A 17,007-nucleotide genomic window follows, 5' to 3' on the forward strand; every position below is an offset into this window, starting at 1 on the left:
ATGGCCCCGGTTTTTGTAAGGGTTTTTAACGATCAGCATCAATACTAAGGGGTAAACACTTTATATTGAGGACAAATGCGCACAAAAATAACTTTACTATCCACGTGAACGAGGGGATCGATCCGCTGAATAGCATCAACGTCTCAGCTCTTCTAGGGGATAGGTTAGACTCCGCACCTGATGACACAAGAAGAAATCAAAGATTCTCCTGTTTAGAGTTAAAACACTTATCTTGTTCCCTGTAATAACAAGGGAAACTAACAGCCAGCAATGTAAAAGCTTCCCTTCGATTATTACTAACAATCCATCGTATCATCAATGTCCCCTGGGCGCCGGTTTCAGGAGCCTATTACATGGGCTCCTGGCTCGGTAGGGTAATCTGTCAGTGACACACTCCTGTTTTATCAGCTGAAATTGACGTCTAATTGTAGATTTATAATGTAAAGCTTAAATTTATAGACTAAATCTCAAGACTGAGGTAAACAACGAAATTTTTTTGTTCCTTAAAAGTAAGGAGGAAGGAAAAGAATTGGGTAGATGGGATTTTGCTCTCTTATTATTGCTTCTCTTCTCATGTCTCTGTTATCGTTTAGGATGAGAGAAAATATTCAGGAAAGTGACGGCAGGGAAGTTAAAGTTATTCAACTTCAGACCCTTGAATACAACACATGCTGTTAAAAAGGCCCTTGGGAAAAGCGTCATACCGCAGACCGCGGAAGAGGCTTTGGGGTCTGGTCACCTGTAGCAGTTAATTATAAACCAAACGCAAAGAATTGATATCACCAGGATACAGTGCATTCCAAATTAAAAGCAATAATTAAATCGAAAGAATGCGAGAAGTAATTTCTCTGTGTATGATTTTCGATTTGCTTTGAAAATCAGTGAAGCAGTCGTTTAAATAAGCCGGTGAGTAGCGGTTTATGGAAATTCCATCAAAAGAAACTGTTTAGATCTATCGAGTGAGGCCCTAATGGTAAGTTACACCGAAGTAATTTAATTAACTACAACACTTAAATATAATGATTGGACCTTAAGATAATGGAGAGCATAAACATCTTACGTATTCAAAGTGACTACATGAGGATCTTTTAGAAAGGCATCTAGATCTCTGCCACTGAAAACTGATATAAGAGTGCTGCGCGCGCTGTAGAAGTTCTTTTAGAAAGGCATCTAGATCTCTGCCACTGAAAACTGATATCACGGTGCTGCAGCGCTGTAGAAGTTCTTTTAGAAAGGCATCTAGATCTCTGCCACTGAAAACTGATATAAGGGTGCTGCGCGCGCTGTAGAAGTTTATCTGTTACGTATTGTTACGAAACTGAACTGGTTACGATCGAGATGGAAGAGAGTTTAGTCGGTTGAAACTAAGCAGAAACAACAGATATGAACTTCTCCGGGATTGGGACTTGAAACTATGGAGGTAAGAAGGATAAATTAGGAACTTTTTGTTCTTTTGTTCGTTCAGGATTTTCATAAAATATAAACTTAAAACGAAAACCCTTTGCGAACGTACCACAAACGAACGAAAATTTTCTGCTGTCTATCAGCGCTCATAAGAAAGCAATTCGCCTTTGTATCCAACGAAATCTGAATTTTCTGCATAGAAGCGATAACCGGACCCACATTTCCTCTTTGTTTCTGATTTCCTTCCTTACAACAGTTTGATAACATTGACGATAACGTCACCAAGCCATCAACGGCTGCAAAAGTGGAACCAGAAGAGGCAAATGCTTCAAGCTATCCAAGTATTCCAAACAATCTTATGGAATTGCCTCATGAGAACAGAACAGAATTTGTTGAAAGTGTTCAGTTGCATTGCAAGGCTGTCATGGAGAGAGTGCGAGCTGTAAAAGAATCTTTGAATCTTCCTGAAACAAGTCAACATTCACAACGGCCAAGCGATAGGGAACGAATCCGTTACTTTTCTCCAGAACCGACAGAAGGTACAAAAAAGAAGTCTTCTGGATTGGACGTACAGGATCAGGGTCAAAAGATTAGAGAGCACGTTGAACGCATCATAGATCTTGTACGAACTGGGAAGAAAGTAGGTTGAATTTCAGTTCGTATGATGTTTGCTAGCCTGTTTGAATATCGTCTCCTGAGAATGATTTTATTACTGAATTCAAACGCCAGTTATATCTACTATCAGCTATCAGTAGCACCAGTCATTCATTAAAGAAAACTTTACATGACTTATGAATTAAGTACCAAGCACAGAAAACTACAATTGATCCAGATCGGGAAGATATGTAGGCCGAGAGTAGACTGTGGAAAGCAGAGTCACCGCTCGCAATTTCTCCAAAACCATGTCTAAAGCACAAATTGTGTCAGTTTTTCTATCTGGTTCACAGTTACTTTCTCAGAAGCAAAATAACGATTTATTTTTCCATGTTCAATCATTTATATCCGAATCTAAGAGATTTTGTCCTAGTACTTAAATGTGTATTTACCATCTGTCAGCTCTGCTTAAATGCTCTATTGTTTGTTTTGCTACTGCTTTGACTATTTCTGTAACTTTTTTTTTTATATTCAATGGTATTTCGAAGTGAACCCTCTCGATGAGTATTTTTACTCTTAGGGTAAACTTTGTCCAATAAATATGTTTAATTAAAAAAAAAAACAAAAATCGACCTGAACTTCAGTGCAACATTTTTTGTAATTTCATTTTGTTTTGTTTTCTTCACTTTAGGTGCAGTTTTCAGACATGAGACTTGGTGCTCTCGAAAAGCTTTCCTATCACGTTGCCACGCATGATGCAGGAAAAGAACCTCGTCAGGACACGTCGCCTGTTGTGGAGGAGAAAACATTATATAGAGAAAAGACAATTGAGAATTCCGTCCTAAGGGGCCCTTTTTGTGGCTCAGTCGAAGACACTAAACTTGCTAGTGCGCACTCGGTCTTAGATGGGGAAGCTTTGATGGAGCTTTCAAGTGAAGACACATGTTTAAAAGTCCCCAGTTTAAAAGAATTTGGGGATGGTATAACGCACTCTGCCTCTTCCCACGGGAGAGAATCCCACGCAACTGACCAAATTCACTCTGCTTTGTGTTCAAAAGATCGCAAACAACTTGTCAAAGATATTTCAGGCGAAAGGCAGGCGGCGTCAACTATAAGCAAGATCAAAAAAGACATTAGTAGTCCCATTGACATGGAGAATCAGCTAACCGAGAGGAATTCAACCTATGACACGCTTTTAGATATATCTTTTGAAAATATGGACAGTTTTTCATCTCCTCCAAACCAGGCTCATCCAAGAAAGCCTAACGGTGACAATGTTGTGTCTACGAGTAGCTATCCGATTATGCCATGGTCAAGAAGAGTTGAGGATCCTAGTTGGCAAATGGCTGTAAAAATTGTCCGGAATGTCTATGCTCGTATCGGTTGCCATGAGAATTATCTCCGATACGCGAGCTGGGCGGATGAACCGATCAGTAACACAGTTGAACTTGATAGCACTACAATGCCTTGTAATCTTTCAGTATCGCACGAGAAGGTAAACTGTCTCAAGATCCCTTTTAATGTAGGATGCCTTTGAGGCAAACCTCGTTGAAAGTTTGGACCAATGGGATTTTAAAGAGCGAGAGGGTTGTTTACTTCCGGTCTCACAAGTCGACGAATAGGATTTCAAAGAGTATAAAGTTCGTCGACGTGTATGGCGCACCGTTCGTTTCAAATTTAATTTTATAGGTTGATAAAGATTTTTTTTTGATGAGAAAAATCCTTTTTGTGAGTGCGCTTTGACTTCCCAAGGGATCCTAAATTCTTTAACAACACTACTGTGGTTTTTTCGTAGACTAAACTCGTCTGTTTACCCTATAATGGTCAAGGTCCTCCTAAAAAGAAAAATGTTAGAAGCTCTTAAATTTTTCAGACTAATGATCCTTGAGTAATCAACCGGTTCCCACAAAGCTTTATACCAAATTTTCTCTTCCCAGATCGCAACTCCAAAAGGAAATGATAACGATTTGGAGAATATTGATGAACTGAATATTAGTGGAATGGCTTCCACAGCTCTCGAATCAACCCATTCAAATACAGAAGAACCTGGGAAGGAAACTTTTGTCATTCAGACTGACCAATTGGAAGTGGCATCCACAAATTCATCATGGGATGAGCAGAGGAATCCAAAGATCCCAGTCAAAGGAGCGTCTCTAAAGCATGGTCAGAAAAAATGGGCTGCATTAAAGAAGAAAAGGAAATCATTTGCATTTAGAAGGATGGAGAGTGGACTGACTAACGGAACGTGGAAATCGCTCACCTTGGGAAAAAAGACAGCTGAAGTTGCAGGCCATAGCTGCAGTGAAGGTATCGAGACGTTATATTCAGCAGTATGTCAAAAGTTTCCAACCATTCTGTGATTTCACTCCGTTTGGTAAACTTGCGTTATCCTCTCAAACCATAACATTCCGCACTAAAATCAATACTGACTCAGTTTAGTTATCCATGTCCTCCCGCGCTGGAGGACGTTGGCCTACAAGTGTAATGTTGCTTTGAACTTCACTATCAAATCATTTCATTCCTTGGCCTTAAAATCTCTTTGCACTTTTAGAGGGATGTAGTCTCGAAAACAGCGAAAATCAACCTCAGAAAGTTCGCAGGCAGGCAGCAGGTGGAGAAAGACTGACACCTTTAAAAGAATTTATTTATCTAAAAGGTAACGATCCATTGTTCAAACCTACTCTTTATATAAGTCCTTTAACTCGAGGTCTCTACCTCCAGGAAAAGAAACCTGTCTGAGGAGCTTTAAAAGTGTGCGTTTCAGAAAAGATTTCCAGCATGCTAGCGGTAGAACTCCAACCCCTTTCCATCTCCTCCGCCAAACCGGTTTACCGTTAACCGTAAGCCGGCCAAAAATTTAGCCTTTAGCCGTAAGAATTAACCAATTTTAACCGTTACTCGTCAAAACAGTTAACCATGAAAATAATTCCTGGTGACAACAAGGGAAAGATTCTAACCGCTAGCCGCAAAATGGCCAAAATTTTAACCGTTAGCCGTAAAAGCCATTACCCCATTGGGACCCTCCAATTGGTTTATTTTATGTTTTAAGTGACTTGAAATACGAAATCTATGCTTTGTCCAGTTTATACATCCAAAATTTCTTGTATCAGACTCAAAAACTAGAGATGGAGAGGACATCATTGTTGTGAACCCCTCGAAGATTCCCAGTAAACGAGATTTCACAGGAAGGAAGGAGTACAACGAAATAATGGCTCGTTTGTTATTGTAAGTTTTTTTTTTTCATTTCCTCATTTATTTTGTTGTAGTTTTTTTCAGGAGCATTTCCAACTTATAACTCAAGCGTATCTAGATCTAGAGTATCTGTGTGATTGGCTGGCTTGGTTTTATCCTTTTTTTATCCTTTTTTTACGCCGACAAGCAATCAGACACTAATCTAATTAGAGTTGTTTGATATTAACAGGAAATCTTCCTCAACTTTTTAATCAGCTATTCAGATTCTCGACCGGCTCCTTTCTAGTTTGCTACACAGCCGTTCTTAGGGTCGTCACGCAACGCTCCTCCCCACGAACGTTCGTGGCGAGGAGCGTTGCGTGACGACCCTAAGAACGACTGTGTAGCAGACTAAGTCCAGTAATAATCTAATTAGCTATAGGTGGTCGGGAACACGTTACTTGGTTTCCTCCCAGCTCCTTTCAAGCTAAATCCTGAATGATTCGTTTTTAGGTTCGTTCAGGAATTTACTGACGAGAGAGTTAAAAGTGAAAAGTTTGTGGTCGCAGTTCACGCCGTTACACAAAGAAGTAGGCTCCGTTCCCGTAAATGGGCCACCGAATTTTACAAGTTGCTGAAGAATCGGTGAGAAATACAAGTAGGAAAAAACTATCAAACAATCAGATAAAAATAACCGCATTCAATACTTGACGTCCCTTGTACCCTTGAGTACATGATTCTTTTGCATTCTTTTTTTTTTTCTTTTTCATCTCATGTAAATAGAGTCAGGTGTACCAACTATCTTATCTTGCGTCAATGTAATCTAGTTCCCAAACTCCCTCTATCTGTAATTAACTAGCATAACGAAGTGAATAAGGGCTGTACAAACGAGAGTGGTACAAAGTTGTCTGAGACCACTGATTATAACATAAATTATGATGTAGCTAATCAGTAAGTAATTAAGACTTTATTCAATGAGTGTAACATTTGACAGTAAGAAAACTGATAACCTTATGGCCCTCAAAATAATAAGACTGTGAGTTGAAAAATTTTTGATTGTTTGCGGATTGAAAAAGTCTGACTGTCTCACAAACGTCGAGCTTCGAAGTCAGTTTTATTTTTGTGTTCGGCCTCTCTCCTTGTGAAATACAATGAAATATATGAAGTTCATATATTTTGTACTGCGGTATTAGATACATATGATGCACGATCCTCGCAGTAGATAGCGCTATTTAAGCAATAGCGAAAATCAGACCTGAAAAAAAATCAGGCCTGTACGGGATTCGAACCACTAACCTCTGCGATACTAGTGCAGCGCTCTACCAATTGAGCTAACAAGCCAACTGGGAACAGGCCGTTAAGTTGATTCGCAATAAACTGGTGAAAGTGATAAATGAGATACAATGAAATATATGAAGTTCATATATTTTGTACTGCGGTATTAGATACATATGATGCACGATCCTCGCAGTAGATAGCGCTATTTAAGCAATAGCGAAAATCAGACCTGAAAAAAATCAGGCCTGTACGGGTGTCGGATTCGGATTCACGGGTTTATTACGAATCAACTTAACGGCCTGCTCCCAGTTGGCTTGTTAGCTCAATTGGTAGAGCGCTGCACTAGTATCGCAGAGGTCAGTGGTTCGAATCCCGTACAGACCTGATTTTTTTCAGGTCTGATTTTCGCTATTGCTTAAATAGCTCTATCTACTGCGAGGATCGTGCATCATATGTACTCTCTCCTTGTGATATGTTTTGCAGATATCAAAACAGACTCGCCTGCTGTGTTTTCTTCAAACCATCTTTTAAACTGAGGGCTTTGGTAATACTTTCACGACCATTTGTTGCGTGAGTATTCTATCACACACAGAGACTGTCAGATAAGAGCACGCATTAGTACGCAACTTGATACTCTCGGGGCATTTCATTCACGGCCTCCTGAATCTAAATATAACAGAAACTTACGCCATTTAGTGACCACATGCATTTCACCCGACTTACCGACAGACCGATCGAACGAAGGAGGTCCATCAGACAAGCTGACCACTAGTGGGACCCTAGTCTAGTAGATGGGGTGTACGGTATGTCTAACCCACCGATCGAGTGTCTGATGGACCGACCAACTGAAAGACATTGGTGGACCAACTGACTGATCAACTCAAACCAAACAACGAACTGTATCACCTCACGTACGAAGATATCACAAATTCACAAGTGAAAAAAAGTTTGAACGATGGAATATCTTTGATTTTTTTGTCACAGAAACGACATGAGGGAAAAGATTTTCATTGTGAAGAGGAAGCGAAAATTTTCTAAAGCTTAAGGTAAGGATGCATGTAGATTTGACAACACTCAGTGTCCTCATTAGAGTGACAGTGTTGAAGGCCTTTTTTCTGAGCGCTGGTCAAATCTACTTCTCGCAGTTTTGAACGACAGTTATTACTGATAAAAATTAAGATGTGAAATTATCTTTTTTAGGTCTATCAGAGAGTGATGCAACGAACAGACCGAATGAACAAGTCTAACTTTTTTCCCTTTACTCCAGTGTTGTTTTGAGTAAGAATTACTGAAGAATTACTTGAAAGAACATTATAATTGAATACTGCAACATGAATTGATACTCGCTCTCCTTTGACATCGTTTAAAAACACCAAATAAATAAATAAATACTTTGTCTCATTCTACTCTGCACCATAATTCAACGTGTCCAAGTTCTTCCTGTTTCCCTTGTCTACCGGCGTCCGTTTCTAAACCTTCCTTTTTCTCTATTTTTGTTTTTTTTTTTCAATTTCTCTCTTATCAAGACAAAGATGCCACTTTGTTCTGTGACCGCTAAAATGTAAATTTCTTTCGTGATTTTTAACTCAACAGATGCACGGCAAATAGAACCTTATTGCTTCACACAATGACTAGAAAAATAAAAATGGGAAAATGGCATTCTAAGAAATTTGCTTTGTAGAGCTCAACTGTTGAAAGATCTGTTTCGGTGTCGGTATTAATTAGGGACTTTAAGCTGTCAGGACGGCAACACCACGGAAGACGTCGATTAAAAAATGAGTTTCTACTTTTAGTTAGAATTTCGAAAACGGCTGCATGTGTTTACCGTCACATAGGGCGCCAGACCTCCAACTCAACATAACACATAAAAGTAGAGTTCCAAATGTACATTAAAATAATTTGCCGCCGCGGTTTCGCTTCGCAGAAGACGCAAATTTTGGTGATTTCACGTTGTTGTTTTGCAAAGGACGGCTAAGAAATGTACAAAGTTTTTAAAACGCACGTGCTGGGCTATTGTTCTGCCAATTAGATCTATCGTTTTCCCACGTTCTCGTTGCCGTCGCCGTCGTGGTTTGCTTAAAGTTTCCAAGCACGCGTTCCTTCTCTTCCTTTTGCTGCTTGTTTAACATTTTCAAAGGCCGTGACTTGCAGAATCAGCATCCAGGATTATCTCAGACTTTCGGAACTGTACGCTAGGCAACAGGATCTGCCACAGAGAGTGTCATTGTAGGTTAGAGGTTCTCGGTGCACAAAGTAACAATGATGTTTAATGAAATGACCTATTTCTGTCGAATGTACTGACGGGAGGATACTTCTTTCTGGGCAGCTGCTCTTATTATTCATTATTAATTTTATAGTCGAATGTGAAGTGTTAAAACCAATCACGATTAAGACGTCGAATTTTTTGTTTTTTCAGTCTTAGCACCTGACAACTATGTTATGCTTAATTTTTTTCCGGGAGTATTTTTGGCTCGGCATGATCTACGTTCAAATTTTCAAGCACTACTTTTAATTTACTGAAAACCTGACAACTCTTGTTTTGTTGTGATCATAACATGCATTACATCCATCTCGCAGATGAATGAGTTACTTTCGAAGTTCGTCATCTTAATTCTGACCATCAGTTTTCAATCCAGTGGGAAAAATCTTAATCGTCAAGATTCTCGATCGAGTTTCGCAAACTTTGTTGAAAAGCCTTTCTCAAAGCTGACGTCTCCGATCTTGGCTTCGTTGAAGTCGTCAACTCTCGGTGAATGTGTTTTTGAATGTCTGGCTAACAAGCAATGCTTCTCCATAAACTTCGCGACAGATTCGGGAGCTAATGACATGTACGAGTGTGAGTTATTGAATGCTGATATTTTTAACCAAGCGGATAAGTTTGCTGTCAGCGGAGAGTTTCATTACTACCATAACAAGGTTGGTTCAAACTTAACGTTCATATAGAAACTGCTATGCTGTAAATTTGAAGAACGTAGCTCTCGATCGCAACCTTGCTACGCAAGCTGCTAAGGCTTAAATTCTATAAATAGAAATAAAGATATTCCACTGGTGTTATGTTGAATTTAGCACTGTTCTGACAGACCGAATATCTCTCCATTTAATTTCATTTTGAATCAGTCACAATGTTTGAAGAAAAACAAAAATGACGTCTCGAAATAAAATTCCTCAATTAAACCAAACATCAACACAGTTCTTGGCTTTTTAAATTCAGACACTGAGACTCCAGCAGAGAGAAATTCACAAATTATTCGCAAGTACACTTTTTTTGGAACGGAAACATACGGCTTGCATCGATGAAAAATTCAGTAATTTTTTGTTTTTCATTCGAGCCTTCTCATTAACCAAACGTATTATTCAACAAGAATTGAGACCAAGAAAATAAAACCTGATATTCTCTTGATAAAACCTATTACTAAGTGAAGTCACGATAAGAAACAAACTCAAAACAAACTCAAGTAGATACAAATAAACATGGTGTTCTCTTTGCACTGATCCATTTTCCCGATGGCTCACCGATCGATTTAGGTTTTTAATCAATTTGTAATCACACGTTTTCAAATACAATTTGCAGTCTTGAAAAATTATATAAGTCAGTGATATTTGTCACAAAGGTGCAGAAAATTGATAACCTTGGGACGAATTAAAGTGAAGGTAAAATCAACAACTGAGGCCGAGGGTGTTTTGGCAAACGATACCATTATGAATATGCGGCTTTATAAGTTTCTCACCATTCACAAGGGAGTTGTTCTTTTCTGTGTTGTGCAGAGTCCTTGCAAGGAGCATCCTTGTAAAAATGGCGGGTCCTGCTTCCCGACTTTCAATGAGGAGGAATACATCTGCGATGAATTGTCCAATCAGATCTAATCATAGAACTGGACCTTGTGAATTGACCAATCAAATAACCTTGCTTTGATAGCGTCTTGGGGGAACCTCGAAGTGCTCAACAAATATCTGACTCGACTGTAGAAACGTGTCTGCCGATCTGTCGTCTAACTTTCGATCAGAAATGGCAAGTTCTAGAATCGGAAACGCCAGTCCTTCAGAATTCCGCCTTCTTTTAATGAAACTGACTGAAGTTCAAAACAAATTGGACACACACAAATTGGGCTCAATTGTACACTGAAGTGTTGGACAAACACGCATCAATAAAGAAAAAACGGGTCAGAGGTGATCAGTTGCGATGGATAACTCCATTAATTCAACGCGAAATCTCGCGTCGTAATCGACTGTTTAAGAAACATGCAAAGAGCCCAACAACAACCTCTTGGGAGGAATTCAAGAAACAGAGAAACAAAGTCATCCCTGAAACGAAAAGGGTTGAAGGCGTTCTGCATGAAGGCATCGTCAAACACTAAACATCATGGTGAGTTTTGGAATAAGTTGAGACCTTTGTTGCCAAGCAAAGAAAAGAAGCAATTAAAGATAATTCTAATTGAGAATGAGCGTGTAATTACCGATTCATTAATGGTGGCTGAAATGTTCAACAACTACTTTTGCGAGGTGTCCAGGAGTGATGGTGACAGTAAGGAAATGGTTGAGTTTGTTGATCATCCTAGTGTTAAAGTCATTGCTAAGAAAACTTGTGATGATGTTTTAGACCTCGTTCCAGTTGATGTTGGCTACATAAGGAAAATTTTGGATACTCTTGACCCTCACAAGACTGTTGGTTGCGATAAAATATCTCAGAGGCTACTTCGTTTATCCTCACCTGTTATTACCGAGCCGGTTACCCGTTTAATCAATTATTTATTATTTATTTATTATTTATTATTTAATCAATTATTTTATTACCAATCGTCAATGGCCAATAGTTTGGAAAAGCAGTGACGTTGTTCCTGTTTTCAAGAAGGAAAGTATGACGGATAAGACCTGCTATCGTCCAGTTTCTGTTCTGACTTCCTTATCGAAATTATATGAGAAGGTATTGTTCGATCAAATCTATGGAGCCTTTTATTGGCGACTCTCACCGAATCTGTCTGGCTTTCTCAAGGGTCACTCGTGTTGCACGGCCTTACTGAAATTGACTGAAGATTGGAGAGCCTGTCTTGACAGAAGAGTAGCTGCTGCAGGTAGGTAACGCGGAGACTACTAAAATAGGGACAACTAATTACTTTATATTAAGAACTATATTAGACTTCTCGAAGTCTGTGTCATACGACTTCCTCCTCAAGTTAGCCGACATTAAGTCTTTGGAGAATCGTAGGCAATTCCAATCGTTAGTTATGTTATATAAGTGCTTGTATGATAAGGGGGCTCCTTATATAAGTGATTTTTTTAATTTTAGAAATGTACCGTATAGTTTACGCGGGCTCAGTACAAGGCTAGATTTACCTCTTTTTAATCTCGAGTTTTTACATCGGTCTTTTTCATTTTTAGCTAGTAAACTTTGGAATGCACTACCCCCTAAACTCAGAGAATATCAAGATATTGTTTCATTCAAGCGTTCTCTTATAGCCCACACGGCTTATTGGTAGTGATTGTAAATATCGTTATTGTTAATATTGTTAATATTGTAACTTTTTATTGATAGCTCTTGTCTATGACCTTCGATCCTGTTTTAAGTTATTTAATAGATTTACTTATTACTTGTATTCTTACAGAAATTATGTTTTATTTCTAATTGTACATACACGTACACGTTTTAACGAGAACTTCTGTACTCCTAGGTGTCACGTGTTTAAATAAAGGATTGATTGATTGACTGATTGAACGGATCAATCGTCAGTCATAGCGCAGCTGAGACAAGTAAATGATTCACTTCAAATCATTGAGGGAAACCAGAGCGATATTTCCGATGCCATCCTTAACAAGCTGCAGAGTATCGAGTCGCGGCTCGAGAACGGTTTCAAAGCCTTGGAGGAGAAGATTGCAGCTTTAGAAGGAAAAGTTGTGGACTGTCCTGCAATCGCAGAGGGAAGCGCTTTAGGAATGCTAACGCCACCAAATTCTTCAAAGAAAAGAAAGATCGCCCGCCATCCTGATCTCTCGGTGAGTAATCTTAATAGACAACATATACGTTGTCCTTAGTGCATGTTTCTTACGCGGATAATATGATGACTTGTTTCAACAAATTTTGCGGCTTGCCAACCAAACTCGAGAGCCGGTTTTAAAATGCGCGCCATACAAATTTTTTATTTCTCACACCTATTGTTTGTCTTGCCGCACAACCGCCTGTAGATATGTTTGAAAGACCGCTTCTGTCCTGTTTCAAAGGCGCCGAGGAATCTTTAACAGTCATTTCTTAATTAGTTAGTTTGGAAATAAAATGGGACACGCACTTTTTAATACTAATGCACTGGTATCGTTCACAGCACTATATTCGTTCAAAGATGGAACAGTTGGACCTGTGATCACCGGCGACCGCGCTTTTACAGGGTCTGCCTCGATAAACAAGATAGTGAAGAGTGTCGTGGCTTCGTCACTCTTGCCATAGCGCCTTTGTGAACCTGCTCTTAAACCATTATAACGCAGGTACTGTGGACAAATGTCTTGCAATTTCGTCTACGTTGTTCGTCTGCCTGGAGCCATTAAGCTTCACAGACGAGAGCATAAAGGTGATTCGTGGTGTATGATGGTTGTGTTGATGCTGCTTGAGTATGAAGGCCAATTTGGCCACGTGCATCACATTGCAAGAAAAGAGCAACACATGGCAGTGCCAGCTTCCTTGATAAAAACGCTTAAATGGAATCACCACATGGAGAAATTAAGACATCAAAATTCTACTCTCTGGTAAAACTGTGCGCTAAACGTTTCAGGTGGGGCTATGGGGGGAAATTAATCTTATATGATATAAAAATAGATCGTGAAGCTAAGGTATCAGGTAATTCTGCCAACAGATGGACTGCAATAAATAATGGTAATTATAAGACTGAGTGGAGTTTAGGTGAGAGTCTGAGTGGTTAATCATGAGTATGATTACAGACTGAATGCGACCATGAAGTCCTGTTACCGTTGTACCATTACAATTTCTGCATAAAACGAATACATTTATTTGAGAAAATATCTCTGATATACAGACAATTTCTAGACTGCTAGCATTGAGCCTGGCTGAGGTACTGAAAAATAATGACTGAACATGTTGGGGCATGGCTCAGCTGGTAGTAATGCCCAACTAGTATCTGGCTGGCACAGGTTTGAGGCCAACTGAGGCCTGGTAATAAACCCATTGACCCCTAAGAGTGATAAGCATCTAATTTCTCCTTACAATATCACCCCTGAATCACACATTAAGGTCACGAGAATAAAGGAAATGATCACCAAAGAAAGATCCTCTGGATTGTTCAATAAATTCTCCTTGTCATCAGCTTAGGAAATGTATAAAGAACAGTATGGAGAATATACAAACTGACGTTAGGGTGTAAAGGGTTAATAAATAGTTGATGACTCATGTCAACCAGTTATTCAGAATATAAATAGCAAATGTTTAATTACTTGAAATAAAGTTGATAATTATTCCCAATTGAAACAAACTTTAGCCACTGGTTGGCACAACCAAACTCTAAGCCATCTTTACTTAGCCGAACCTTTTATCTGAACTTTAACATTAATTTTGTGAACAGTGCCAATAAGGCCAAAAGCTAACAGTGAAGGATATTAAACTCTCTTATAGAGAATCCCTGAGGCTCTCTGCTTTTGTCAAACTGTAGTTTGGGTGAGACCTTGTGTAAATAACCTGCCCTGCATCGTTGTTTCAAAGGCATTAAAAATAGAGATGTTTTCACTCTAAGTATAATTACTACAAAGAACAACTTTAAAATGTTCCAGACAAAACCAGTTTTCAAGGTAATTTTGATATTAATTTCTGATTATACAATATTTTCTAAATTATCATAACAGGTTTCTTGAATGTATGAAAAAGAAAACAGCAAAAATTTTACATTTTCTCTCAGAGATCCTGCTCTCAGAATCCTTAGTAAAACCCTAATCAATCAAGGTAATACTCAAGTTGAAAACTGAAAAAAACTTTTAAAACCACAGCATGACTATGCACTTAACCTTTTAATAACATTAGGGTAAACACATAAAACATTCACTAAGTCAAATCAAAGACCTGAGTTTGGAATTTTGACTCCTTTTTCACTCTTTGCTGAGTTGATGTTTCTGATAACTTTCAAAATCACCTGGCAGAGTAGATCATCACTATTCACCATGTTTTCAATCATGCTGAAGTGATCTACCCCTGGTAGCTGAAGCAAACAACACTGAACCTTATGACTTTTTAAGATTTCAACAAATTCTTTAGCTTGTCGAAAAAACTCTGGGGATCCGTACTCTTCCATTACAACCAAAATAGGGCAAACAAACGTTGGTGACATCTTTGCCAGAAGTTTTTGAGGACTGACTTGTGCAGCAGATTCTTCAGTCAGTTTTAATGCATCATTGACATAAGTGCTTACAATAGGTACCAAATCAAAAACTCCTGATAATAAGAACATACCATGAATGGCTTGTGGAATTGATGGATCCTTGCTCCAGTCTGACACCATCATCATGGCACACAAATGTGCGCCAGCTGAGTGGCCGCATAAGAATAGTCTGGATTTTGGAAACCTGGTATTGATATATTTCACTGCTGACTGTATTTCTCCAACCATCTGATCCAAGCTGGCTTCTGGTGCAAGGTTATAACCGACCACTGCTGCAACGCAACCATTTTTAGTCCATGATTCACTAACAAAGCTGTAAATCTTCCTACTCCCTTCTTGCCAATACCCGCCATGAACAAAGAGCACCACTGCTGCAGAGCTGCCACTCTTTTCATGTACAGATTCAGCTGTGTCATCATTCTCTTCAGCAGGGTAAAATATATCCATCTTAGCTTTCTTTTCACCATAACAGATACTCAGTTCGCAGTGAGAGCTTTTACGAGTGGTTTCGCTGTAGCCAGTACAATTGTTCACATGATAATCTACTACCCCTCCTGGGTCCATTCTGTTGTTCCATTTGCTTGGAGAATAGTACTGAGCCAGCCATTCATTCTTCTCCTCATCCATGTTTGCAATATTCAATGACAAGCACACACCACAAAGTGCTTTTTAGGTTTCCTCTTGAATATCTTGATCTTTTGCCCTGTTTTGAATGCAATACATTTATTTATATGAGTGACCATAAATTGGTAAAGGGAGGAGGTTCAGTCAGCCATGTTCTTAATATCCAGAAAATTCTTCAAAGAAAATCTGACAACCCTACACCAGCTCCAAGGACATTTGGAAAATTCCCAAACTCCCAAGACATCCCAAAAAGTTCTGACACAATCTTATCTCCCAAGAAAGTGTGATCATTTACAAAAGACATCTCTCTTCTTTGACTAGTTCAGGATTTTTTTTGTCATAAGTACTTTTAGAAGGGTGTCAGTCGATACAAGGCTGTTATGGTAAAAGGTTTTTGTTACATCTAAGAGAGCTAGCGAGTGTGCGCTGTAAGCTGGCTAGTGATGAAATTATTTAACTTACAGGTGCAAAAATCAAGCAAAACTTGTGAGATTGTGATGTATATATTCAGTATAATTGCTCAGGTTTCTATAGAGAGGTGCGCTCTGATTGGCAGAGGATCACATCATATCTTCCTATAATCACCCTACACAAAGTGATTTATGGCAGGAGTGCCACATTTAAAATGGCTGCCCTGCATTTTGTCAAAATTTCTAAGGAAGTGATAAAAAGGAAAAAATTCAATTGTAAAGAGCAGAAAAGATGCTACTGAGTTTGGCAGCAGACTTTTCAAAAGGAAATTGTAAAGTTTTTGCTGATCAAATTTAATAAACCTGTGATAATTGTCTTACTTTGATATGAGTAGTAAAAACTGTTAAAATGTGTGCAAAGCTCTCTTCAGTTACAGAATTTACAACAGAATTCAAAAGCACCGGAGCAATTATACTAAAATAACTATTTCCCGCAGGCTCATTGAATATTGTTGAAGAATCCCTTCAATTTCATCTTGGGGATTATATTCAACAACATTCAATAATTTCAAGATCACTGCAAACACAAGAAGAATTATGTTTATAGTAAATAAACGGTGAAATAGAAGCTGTAGCAAGTTAAGTTAATATTTTCAGCGTTTCATAACGTTTGCTTATAAAAAACTTGTGATCTACTCAATATCTGTCTGACTGTGCCGGCTTCCTCGTTGTTTAGACGCAAACTGGGTCCCTAAGAAGCCAAAGTGTTTGACCGAACTGAGAGATTTCATTGTCTCATTAGTAACCTAAATCTACTTCATTTAACACGAATAGCACTCCAACAAGCAAACTATTATCTAGGGAATAAAGTTAGTGTCTAAAACCTACCACAAATACGTTCCACAATCTTCAAATCCGAGCTGTTCTTGGAGAGGAACACAAGACGTGGAGAACTAGGGCTAGTCGAGGAGAATTGGGGGGAGGGGAGGGTAAAGTAAATCAACGTTTCCGTTTTCTGTTGCTGGAGTACTTTGCTTTTCTCAAAATGATATCAAAGCTAACATTTGAAACTTCGGAACAATCTCAGAAAGAATTGTGCTTAATTTTCTTTTCGGTGGAGGAATGTTATTGTATGACGTGACCATGAACAACAAGGGGTG

General features: G+C 38.8%; 3 protein-coding genes across 3 annotated transcripts in view; 2 read left to right on the plus strand and 1 right to left on the minus strand.

Moving 5' to 3' along the window:
- Positions 1–120: 120 nt before the first annotated feature.
- Positions 121–7,853, plus strand: LOC111343499 (uncharacterized). Its single transcript, XM_088726145.1, has 10 exons — positions 121–1,420; positions 1,661–2,044; positions 2,690–3,493; positions 3,936–4,305; positions 4,550–4,654; positions 5,109–5,223; positions 5,683–5,814; positions 6,931–7,017; positions 7,432–7,493; positions 7,648–7,853. The coding sequence occupies exons 1-9, from the start codon at positions 1,415–1,417 to the stop codon at positions 7,490–7,492; spliced, it is 2,064 nt and encodes a 687-aa protein (XP_088582271.1). The 5' UTR covers positions 121–1,414; the 3' UTR covers position 7,493; positions 7,648–7,853.
- A 905-nt stretch (positions 7,854–8,758) lies between these two features.
- LOC148729544 (uncharacterized) overlaps positions 8,759–17,007 on the plus strand; it is a 60,918-nt gene continuing 52,669 nt past the window's right edge. The window contains exon 1 of the mRNA XM_088726169.1: positions 8,759–9,363. Within this exon, the coding sequence (XP_088582295.1) occupies positions 9,025–9,363 (339 nt within the window). The 5' untranslated portion in view covers positions 8,759–9,024. The remainder of the gene's footprint in view (positions 9,364–17,007) is intronic.
- LOC148729545 (kynurenine formamidase-like) lies at positions 13,421–16,970 on the minus strand. The gene is made up of 2 exons (XM_088726162.1): positions 16,736–16,970; positions 13,421–15,516 (listed from the first exon to the last, which is right to left on the minus strand). Exon 2 carries the CDS (start codon positions 15,438–15,440, stop codon positions 14,490–14,492), a length of 951 nt encoding a protein of 316 aa, XP_088582288.1. The 5' UTR covers positions 15,441–15,516; positions 16,736–16,970; the 3' UTR covers positions 13,421–14,489.

The sequence above is a fragment of the Stylophora pistillata genome, chromosome 6 (assembly GCF_964205215.1).
Source record: "Stylophora pistillata chromosome 6, jaStyPist1.2, whole genome shotgun sequence".
In the NCBI taxonomy this organism is placed as follows: Eukaryota; Metazoa; Cnidaria; class Anthozoa; order Scleractinia; family Pocilloporidae; genus Stylophora; species Stylophora pistillata.